Source organism: Bos grunniens, chromosome 4 (assembly GCF_055505025.1).
Source record: "Bos grunniens cultivar Pamir isolate PY7600 chromosome 4, Bosgru_T2T1.0, whole genome shotgun sequence".
Lineage (NCBI taxonomy): Eukaryota > Metazoa > Chordata > Mammalia > Artiodactyla > Bovidae > Bos > Bos grunniens.
Window position 1 is genome coordinate 105,942,607 of NC_141168.1, and position 10,202 is coordinate 105,952,808.

The 10,202-nt window shown below is 53.8% G+C and overlaps 1 protein-coding gene across 1 annotated transcript; it reads left to right on the forward strand.

The window, feature by feature from the left end:
• The first annotated feature begins 2,534 nt into the window (after nt 1-2,534).
• On the forward strand, nt 2,535-6,977 carry DLX5 (distal-less homeobox 5). Its single transcript, XM_086397728.1, has 3 exons — nt 2,535-3,217; nt 5,125-5,309; nt 6,268-6,977. Exons 1-3 carry the CDS (start codon nt 2,863-2,865, stop codon nt 6,595-6,597), a joined length of 870 nt encoding a protein of 289 aa, XP_086253854.1. The 5' UTR covers nt 2,535-2,862; the 3' UTR covers nt 6,598-6,977.
• Nucleotides 6,978-10,202: the final 3,225 nt, after the last annotated feature.

Sequence of the window (10,202 nt, forward strand, 5' to 3'; positions counted from 1 at the left end):
GGTGGTGGTGGGGGGATGGCGGACAGCGGTGGGCAGAGTCACAAAGACAATACAGGAAATGAAATGGGACCATATCGTGGCCCCTTTTAACTTAGCGCTCCCTCTCCCTCCTGCTTTCTTTAAGGAAAAGGAGGGTATTGGGGAGTGGGGTCAACCTAGAGAAGAACAGGACAAAGCAAGCAAGTCGATGCCCTGGACTCTCAGAGACACAAGCCAGATTTGGAGGCCGGCAGAGGCCTTTGCAAAAGTGTCTTCCTGTCTGGCATGAAGGCCAACGCTTTAGGAATTGAAACAAAGAATTAAATCCTTCCCTTCCGCCCCACTCCTTTTTGTCTTGTGTAAAAACTGTGGGAGAGAATGTCCTTTTTTTTTTTTTAATCTGAGGTGAATTTTTTAGCAAGGTTTAGGGTAACTTGATATTGTAACATTGTGTTGTCAACTGGATTTTGAACTTCTAAATTCTGCCCAAATTCTGCAGCTTCCAATCCATCCAAGTGGGAATCTGCCTTCTCAGCAAGGTCTAAGGACACTGCTAGGAACACTTGATTTAGCATAACCCTATTGCCCTTATTTCCCTCCACATAGTAACTTTTAAATCTGTAATAAATAAAAAGTACCAGGGCAGGGCTGCAGCGGTAGAGGGGAGGGGGTTGCTGTGGAAGGATGCCTGCTCCCCAAGTCACTCACCTTTGCCAGGAGGCGCTTTGAACTGTCCCTGGCATTGCTTTGGGGAAGCGACTCATGTAATTAAATGGCAGGATGTGTGTAAGGTGACTCAATGGGCACCGACAACTTCTCCGGAGCACAGGCCAGGACTGCAAGCCTGCTGCTGTTGCAAGTATTCCTCCAAAGCCCTGTGGTCCTCCTCAGCCTAAAGCCAGGGGGTGGACAGCCAGGCTGACACCCACAGCATGGGGTGAGGATGGGCAGCCAGCCTTGCCTCTTCACGGGGCATCTGTCTCAGAGAAGTCCAGGGTGCAGGGCATTGTGGACCAGGTGACACACACCTCGCCTTCCTTGTCCCCCCACCATCAGCTGAAGTTGCCCCCAAAGGGCCCAGCGACCACAGCTGTGGTTTCACGATGCCCAGACGGCAGAGGCAGGGAGTTGGTGCACGCGTGGTTGCTCCTCAGCTTTGGAGTTTCAGAGCCAGGTCGGCACCCAGCTGGCACCTGGCTGGCACCTGGACACGGAGTTCCACACCCGCCCCCACCACTCGGCTCTCCTGCCAGCATGTTTTGAGCCAAAATAGTTCCCCAGTTAAACTAGGACTAGACACAATTAATGGAGGTGTTTTCTTCTTCAATTGGGAGTGGGGGGCAGGGAGGAAGCACTAATAAAAGGCCATCCACCCTGGAAGTGGTGTGAAGCTCCCATGCTCCCAATCTCCCGGCCCCTGGAGGAAGATGCTGGGAGGGCCCAAATCAGGATCCAGCTCCTGTAGTGGCCTATTTGAGGGGAGCGGCAGTGGGGAGCGGTAAACTAACTAATATTAAATTTCTAATCTCCCAGCTAGATCACTGCTAGAGCAAGAATGACATGTCATGAAAAGCAAACTCTGCATCCCAGACACCAAGGGTCTGATTTCTTAGCCTCTTCTCTTTTTGCATATGAGCTAAGGTGGTTTCGAGGCAGGAAATAAAGGAACTGAGGGTACAGGAACCCAGACCTGGGGAAGGAAAAGGCAGGCCCTTGGTTCTACCTCCATGGAGCCGGGAAGAGGGAAATTCATGAGCTTCACCCAACTTCCCTAAAGAGCTTTTATCTCTACTTCCCAGTGTTCTAGGGGTTCCCATTAAGTCCCTGAGGACAGGTCATAAGTACACCGTTCACTTTTGCAGGAGTCTTTGGCCACTGAACACAGAATTATAGATCCTCTATTTAAATAGCATCCAAATAGACTAGAATACTGAACAAAATGTGGGGCTGCCTGCACCTTTTGGGGACCAGCAATCTGCGAGTCATTAAGGTATTTGTGCTTAAGGCAGTGATTTTTAAAGTCACTGTGGGCACCGGGGATTGCAGGAACTCTTCCTGCCATTTATTGTGCATTCTCAAGTACCCTTGTCTCACCCTCTCAGAAATAAAATTCATCTCCAGCAAAGGAAGTGCTTGCTCTAGATTTGTCTGTCTTTCCCCAAATCGCAAATTTTCAACACATGTAAGTTACAACTTAGCTCCCAGTACCCCACTAAAAATATTGTTCTCATCAGTTTCTTTTTGCCTTTGTCCCACATCCCCACTCCCCCCACTTCACTCTTCAGTGTTCAATTCCACATTCACCCCTGGTGCAGCTGAGAAGCAAGGAGAGACAGTGGTCGACCTCATCCCAAAACATGTGCACTTTCTGAGGCTGCTCATTGGAACACATTGTCTCCAGACAGTACAGAGCTGGGTGCTGGGGCTTCTGCGTCGTCTCTAGAATTCACTGAAAACAGATTGCCTGAGACACCCCTCCTTCCCCCAAAAAGCAACAACTCTGTCTCTCTCTCTGTGTCTTCCCCCCACCCCTTCATTTTTTTTCTCCCTCTTTTTTTTTTTTTTAAGCAATGCTTTGTTGTGCTAAAACTAGTTGGACGAGTTAGGGTGTTGCTGCTGCTCCGGAGGCCCTGGCCAATGGAACCCGATCCACCCCGCTGTGCGTAAGCGCGCAATTAAGGATTTAACCAAGGCTGTGCTGCGCTTCAGCCAGCAGTCAGCCAGACGGAGACAGAGCCTCCGCGACTCCCAGCCTCCTCCTCGCCGCCGCCGCCGCCGCCTCTCCTCCTCCTCCTCTTCCTCCTCCTCCCTCGCTCCTACAGCCATGTCAGCTTAGACCAGAGCAGCCCCACAGCCAATTCGGGCCGCCGCCGCCAGCGAGCGATGACAGGAGTGTTTGACAGAAGGGTCCCCAGCATCCGATCCGGCGACTTCCAAGCCCCGTTCCAGACGGCCGCAGCTATGCACCACCCGTCTCAGGAATCGCCAACTTTGCCCGAGTCGTCGGCTACCGATTCCGACTACTACAGCGCCCCGGGGGGAGCCCCGCACGGCTACTGCTCTCCTACCTCGGCTTCCTATGGCAAGGCGCTCAACCCTTACCAGTACCAGTACCACGGCGTGAACGGCTCCGCCGGCAGCTACCCCGCCAAAGCTTACGCCGACTACAGCTACGCCAGCCCCTACCACCAGTACGGCGGCGCCTACAACCGCGTTCCGAGCGCCACCAGCCAGCCAGGTACCGGGAGTGGGGGTGGGAGTCAGGATTCGTGGAGAGGGAGATGCGGTAGGACATGGGGGAGCCGCGCCATCCACTGCAATGGGGGAGCACTCGGCGGAAGGGAGTGGGGGCCGGGTTTACAAACGAGAGAGATTCCCGGGCCAGCATTTTAGAGATTCTTAGCAGAAGCAGCCTGCGGGGGGTGTTCGGATCAGCGTCTCTCCTCTTCGGTCCCTTCAGGCGACCGCTCAGTCGCTGGATTCTCAGCTTGCCCGGTCAGGAAGCCAGCTAAACTGGAAAGGGGGTAGGGAGAAGGCTATTTGTTGGATTTGGGCTGGGGGGTAGGCGAGCTCGGTCGGTGGGAATCGGGATGCACGGCTGCCTCAAAGACTCCGTGGGGAACAGTATGGGAGCAGCTGCGAGCCAGCGTGGTATGGGTGCCCGGAGCACACGGGGCAGGGTGGGGGCCCGCGAGCCCTAGCCCGCCAGAGGAAGAGCGCGCCGAGAGCCTTGCGGTTTATCCAAGGCATTTCCAAAAACAAAAAGCCATTTAAAGGTGGAGGAGGTTTGCTGAAGGGTCACGTTATTGGAGCAATATTTTTTTTTCTCCATTGGGTGCCTAAAATTTGTTTCTCCTTCCCATCTCCTTTTTCATATGCCTTGAAACTTAGTTGGAGAGTTTGAGGGTTAGTGAGTTTGGGCGGTAAGAAAGGTATGAGGTCTCCTTGGAGAGGTTTTGCTGGTCAGGTTTGATCTCTTCCCACCAGCACATTAATAATCCTGCTAATATTAGCATCCCCTGCTCTGGCAGAATGGAGACCACAGTCCTCGTCCTCCACCCTTCCTCTCCCAGGAGCTCGGCGCGCGCGCGCACACACACACGCACACACACACACACACACACGCACACCGCAAGGAGAGGGTCTCCGCCCCTTTCAGAGATGGGCACTTTTGATAAGAAGGTACTTTTGTGAAAGGGGACTTGTGGCCCCAGGGCACGTTTGGAAAACACGCGTTCGGAGAGTCTCCGCTCCCCGCCCCCGGCCCCCCGGTCTATACTACCAAGTCTGCTAAATTCGTCCTGATCTGCCGCCCCTTTACTACGAAAACACCCCACCGCAGATTCTTTTTCAAATTGTAACTCTTGATAAACTTTAAAAGATTGCCGGGGTGGGTGGGTGGGTGGATGGGGGCAGGGGGAGGAGAAGTGGGGTGTCTTCGTTCCTTTCAGTGGCTCAGTGCTTCGTGCATACATGAAAGATTTTTTTTTTCCTTTTGGCCAAGAACTTATTAAGTCTATTTGTAAAAGAAACCAGACACATCTGTGCCCTCGCAGATCTGCAGGGAGATTATGGGGGCTGCATAATCGACCCTCTGTCTGCGGCGGCTCGGACCGCTTGCCTCTGAATGGAAGGAGCAGTTTGCTTGTGGGTCTTTGAACTTTGGAGACCTCGGTTAGCGTCTTCCCTGCCCATGCGTCCGGCCTCTGCGGCCGCCCGAACAGACACTGACATAAGGGGGACCACAGCCCGGGCTTCCTCGCTTGAATCCCCGGGAGAGACGGGTCCAGAACTCACCCCAGAGCCGTCGGTGAACACAGGGTGGGACTGAAAACGAATCCGGGTGAAGCAAGAACCTCTGCAAGGGCTAAATCCCGGACGCCGAGAAGGGAGTTCTGCTGTGCCAGACGCTCTGCAAAAACCCAGGAGAACCTGAATAAACAGAGAAGGAAATTAATCAGGCTACCTGGCCTTTTCCATGATGAGGGGCCGGGGGGTGGGGGTGTCCCGTGAAGTAAAGGTGGTGATATGGGGAAAAGAGAGTGAAGGCTGCGTGGTAAGAATTTCAAGGACTGTATTCGCAAGTTCTGCAAAAGGGCCATTGTCTGCCAACGAGTTCTAACCGGGTCTGTTTTGATTATTTAGAGAAAGAAGTGGCCGAGCCCGAGGTGAGGATGGTGAACGGCAAACCAAAGAAAGTTCGTAAACCCAGGACTATTTATTCCAGCTTTCAGCTGGCCGCGTTACAGAGAAGGTTTCAGAAGACTCAGTACCTCGCCCTGCCCGAACGCGCCGAGCTGGCCGCCTCGCTGGGACTGACGCAAACACAGGTAAATCCGGCCGCGGCCTGGGCCAGAGCCCCGGTGGGCTGCAAGCCTGGCTGGACCGCGCGGTTCGGCCCCGGCGGGCTGGAGCCGACTCATCAGGGCACGCGAGAAACTCACAGACAGACACTGACCCCGCGCCCTCCCCTCTAGAAGTCAGGCCGGGTGCCGTCGCCGGGAGTGGTGGGGACGGCAGCGAGACGTCGTTCATCCCCAGAAGCAGCCCCCCGCCCTTCGACTCTACAGGGGCTGAGGGGCCACTTCCCTAGATTGGAAGCAAGGGGAGGGTTGTCTCGAGGACACCCTCGCAGCCTTAAGAAACTGTCTAGTGCTCCGCACAATGCAGAGCAGCGGGGGTCTCAGGCCGCGCGCCTGCGGCCGGAAGCTGAGGGTCACGCCCTGCGCCTGCGGCCGGTCCGAGGTGGGGGGCGCTGTGGCTCGGAGAAGTCCGCCCTGGATGGTCCCCTTCACTCCCACCGCAACCCTACGGGGGCCTACGGAAAAATAAAGAATGTCCTCGAAGCCGAGCAGGAGTGAGAGTTAAAGGAGGCGGTCGGGCAGCGGGAAGACCACTCCTTGGTCCCCCTCCCACCTCGCGCGGACGCGCCCCTGGCGCACTGCGCTCAGGCGGTTGTTTTGGAGACTTTCGTGGCGCCGCGTTGCGTGCTTCCCGCGCTGTGTTACACGTGCGCGCTCGCCGGCGCGGATACTCGCGCCCCCGCCCCCGGCCCCAACCAAAGACCGAAGCCCGGGGGTCCTGCCCCAGCGGCGGCCCCTCTGGGGCCCATGATCCAGGCTGTGCCTCCGGGTCCAGCCCCTTCACCATAGGCCGCCAGCTGCGGGGGGACGCCAGTGTCCGGCCTCCTGGGGGCCGAGTTAAGCCTCAGGTCGCCGCCCTGGGGGAGGCGCGCGGGCAAGCACCTGAGCGTCCCGGTAACGTGTGCCTTTGTTCCCCCCCACCCAGGTGAAAATCTGGTTTCAGAACAAAAGATCCAAGATCAAGAAGATCATGAAAAACGGGGAGATGCCCCCGGAGCATAGCCCCAGCTCCAGCGACCCTATGGCGTGTAACTCGCCCCAGTCTCCAGCGGTGTGGGAGCCCCAGGGCTCGTCCCGCTCGCTCAGCCACCACCCTCATGCCCACCCTCCGACCTCCAACCAGTCCCCCGCGTCCAGCTACCTGGAGAACTCGGCTTCCTGGTATCCGAGCGCAGCCAGCTCAATCAATTCCCACCTGCCGCCGCCCGGCTCCTTACAGCACCCGCTGGCGCTGGCCTCCGGGACACTTTATTAGACCTGCCGCTTTCTTTTGCTCTCTTTTTTGGGACTACTGTGTTTTCGCTGTTTTCGAAAATCAACCTTTTTAAAAAAAAAAAAAAAAAAAGGAATTCATATGGGAAAGTTTGGAAAAACGGAAACAAAAAAAATTCATGTGTAAAGCTTTTTTTTTTTTGCATGTAAGTTATTGCATTTCAAAGGACCCCGTTCCCCCTTTTTTTACAGACGAACATTTTTGCGCAACTGTGGACACTATCAATGGTGCCTTGAAATCTATGACCTCAACTTTTCAAAAGACTTTTTTCAATGTTATTTTAACCATGTAAATAAGTGTAGATAGAAGAATTAAGCTGTATATTCTGGATAAATAAAATTATTTCGACCATGAAAGCAAAATGTTTCTAAAAGATACTCCATTTGCCCCCCTTACAATGGGCTAGTGACATTTTGTGCAGGCTATTAAAGGAAGTCAAACTGTAGAGATACAACAAGGCAAAAAGGAAAACAGAACACGGGGATGCATGCATACAGAACCGTAGATGTGCGTATGTTGGATGCTGTACTTTATATGTCTATATACATATGTGGCCTGTTTAGAGTACTGCCATATAATATATATTTAGGTGATTTTTTGCCTAACCACAAAAACGTTTAGATAATTTTAAGTTTAACCCCAAATTGTTTCAGGTAGAAAGTAATGCTGAAATCTAAATACAGCCCTCCCTGTCTGTGTATGAGTAAGAAAGAAGCAGAAATCCCTCAATAACCACTCTGAATTCTAAGCTCAAAGCAATTATGGTGGAGCCTACCCCCACCACCACCACCTCCATCAGCCTCAGTGTATTGCCAGAGCAATTAGACAAATTACACTCCCTTCAAAGGGAGCTTCCAGAGATGAGAAAATGAAAAAAAGAAAAAGAAAATTCCCCTCCTATTACTTTTTTTTTTTTAATCTGAAATCTTTGCAGTGTGGCAAATGGTAGTGCCTTAGACTCCCTAATGTATGATTATAAATTTATCTGAGTTCTTTCACAAGAGGAAAGAATCACAGGACTTGAAAACAATGATGTACCTAAATCAGTAGGCCAAGCAGGGCATGTGGCGGGGGCGGGGAGGTGGTGATGGGGAGGGGGGGAGGGTTGGGGAGGGGGGAGCTTCTTTCCGCCAGGAAAGGGAATTGTGAGGTGGAGGAAAGGAAGGAAAGCATTGTGGTCCCATGTTGATTTCACTTCATGTGAGATAATACTCCAAACATAAGTTTATTTCCTTCATCCTCTTTACCACTCTGGTTTTTTCAGGAAGGAGCTCTCCCTGCTTTGCTTTTACATAAAACAGTGGCAAAGCAGGTTCCAATCGGTGGGAAGTTGAACCTGTTTGCAGGGATTTCTCTTTTGTGAAGTCTTCTCCGGGGCGGAGAGGATGGACTTGCAGCAACCCTGGCCTCTGTCCCGTCCTTCTCCCTGCACCTCTGCACATGGACGTCAGCAGTGTGACCAGAGAGAGCTACGGCTCGGGTCTAGAGTTTCGCTCTCAGGCCAGAACTCTAGGTGTCTTTCTGACTGTCCCTTAGTCCGCCTGATTCTGTTTCCTTGGGACACTAAGGGAAATCATTTGTTGGAAATTACAAGATGCAGGAGTTATATTTTACAGCTAGGAAGTCAGCAGTAATAAATTTGACAAAAGAGTCTTCTTGGGGGTGGGGAGTGGAGATTAGAACGTAAAAAATTACATCCTGTCATCTGAGGATTTCTGAGAAGGTTTTTCCAGGGCTGGGAGACTAGACCTGAAAAGGCACGCTGTGTGCCCTGAGGGGAATTTACCTGTGTGTTCTTTCGCCTCTTTCTCTCTCTTTCCTCTGCTCGTCTCCTTCCTTCTCTTCCCCTTGCCTTTCTAACCTGCCAGTTTGGAAAGGCCTAGAGGGGCGTTTGAAGGTTTGCGTGTCTTGTAGGGACACCCTGCCTGGCTCCAAGGCGGCTCGTGGACCGTGGCCAGGGCTGTGGACCACCACCCCTCCTCGCCCACCCCCAAAGTGGTTCCCTTTTCGAAGTTGCCTCCGCCTTTGATACCCTCCAGCTCGTCTTTCTCGGAAGAAGGTCCGGGTGGTGACGCGCCTGGGGGAAAGCCGTGCGGAGCCCACTTTGTTTCTTTGTTTTCTGCACTGGCAGAGAATAGGAGGATGAGGGGGAAAGGTAGAGGGCTCCGTTTCCTGCTTTTCATTCTTGGCTTGTAAGACTTTCCGGAGTTTCCATTACACCGAAAAGCCAGCGTTTTATATCTGGCGGATCCGGCTGGGAGAAATCCCGCGCCCGCGGTTGCCGAGTGCCAACTTCCCCCAGTGCGGGCTCCCCTCGCCGCCCCAATGTGCGTGCTCGGGAAGGTTGGAGGGCAAGAATGTGCCTGGAGCACACTCTTTACTTTTCTACACGCGGAGAGGGCAGATATTTCTCCAGGCGTCCCCATCATCTCCCCTTCTTTTCTGGCTTTGAAAAGGGGATTCCTTCACTACCACACCCCCCCTCGTCCGTCGTGGTCAAGCAGAGGCAAGGGCGAGTTCGGACTCTTCCCGGAAAGAAGAGGGAAGCTCTTCTTTCCTGACCACCCCGCCACCCCCAGCCCTGACACTGCTTGTCGTTAAGGACATCGGAGCCTCGTTGCGATGCGGGCGGGCGGAGCGCATCGGTTTCAGGATTCCTTCCCTTGTGCTAACCTCACTTCTTCCACTCGCAATGGCCTCTTCTCTCGCGCGGTTTTTTTTTTTTTTTTTTAAACTTGGTCTAGGAGTCGTGGACAAAAATATTCTGGCAAACCAGTCTGCAGCGGGTTTTCCCTGGCACCGCGGGGATTCTCCCTGGGGAATTTAACTCCCTGCAGTCCTGCGCCCAAGGATATAAAAATAACAGATCCTCAGCAAAGACTAAAAATATCCGTGTGATGTTCGCCTTCCTCCCACCCTCCCTTCTTCCCTCCATTGTTTATTCCTATATCTAATGTAAACGTGTACCACTCCCCGCCGGCATGGTCCCCGAATGCCCGACCCCTCTATCCTGACCTCTGCCTGCCCCTTCCGATCTCCACTTGCCTAGCTGTCAGTCTACTGCTCCCGAGATGTCAAGCTCACCCCCAGATTTCATTTTCTTTCCCTTGGGCTTCTTCACCGCGCCCCTGTACTCCCAAGCCCCTGTCTCCATCCGCAGACCTCCTCACAAAGCCCAGGAGGCCGAGGGCATGCTGCTGGCACGCCCGTATGGCTCTTTGGTGCCCTGTCCTCCTCCCGGGCCCTCCTGTAAAAGGTGATATAAATTGGCCTTTGTTTGAGGCTCGTGTTGGGCTAGGCGGATTTCTGCCCCTTTCCCCCCCTTTTTCCTGGCGGCCACCTCCTTGTGGAACAGGGGGCGGCCGGGGGAGCTGAGAGAAGCCGCATTCCTGTGGGTGCCAGGCGGCTCCAGTGCTGAGCCACAGGGCCTGAGACACACACACACAGGAACCCGCAGACCTCGTTGCCCTTGATCTCGCTCGCTCGCACTCGCTCCCGGTGGGGCACCCACCCGAGAGCCCGTCCACCCACACTCGGATCCACCCAGGTCTCGGCCTCGGGCAGGAGCGTGTTGACCTGCACACCAA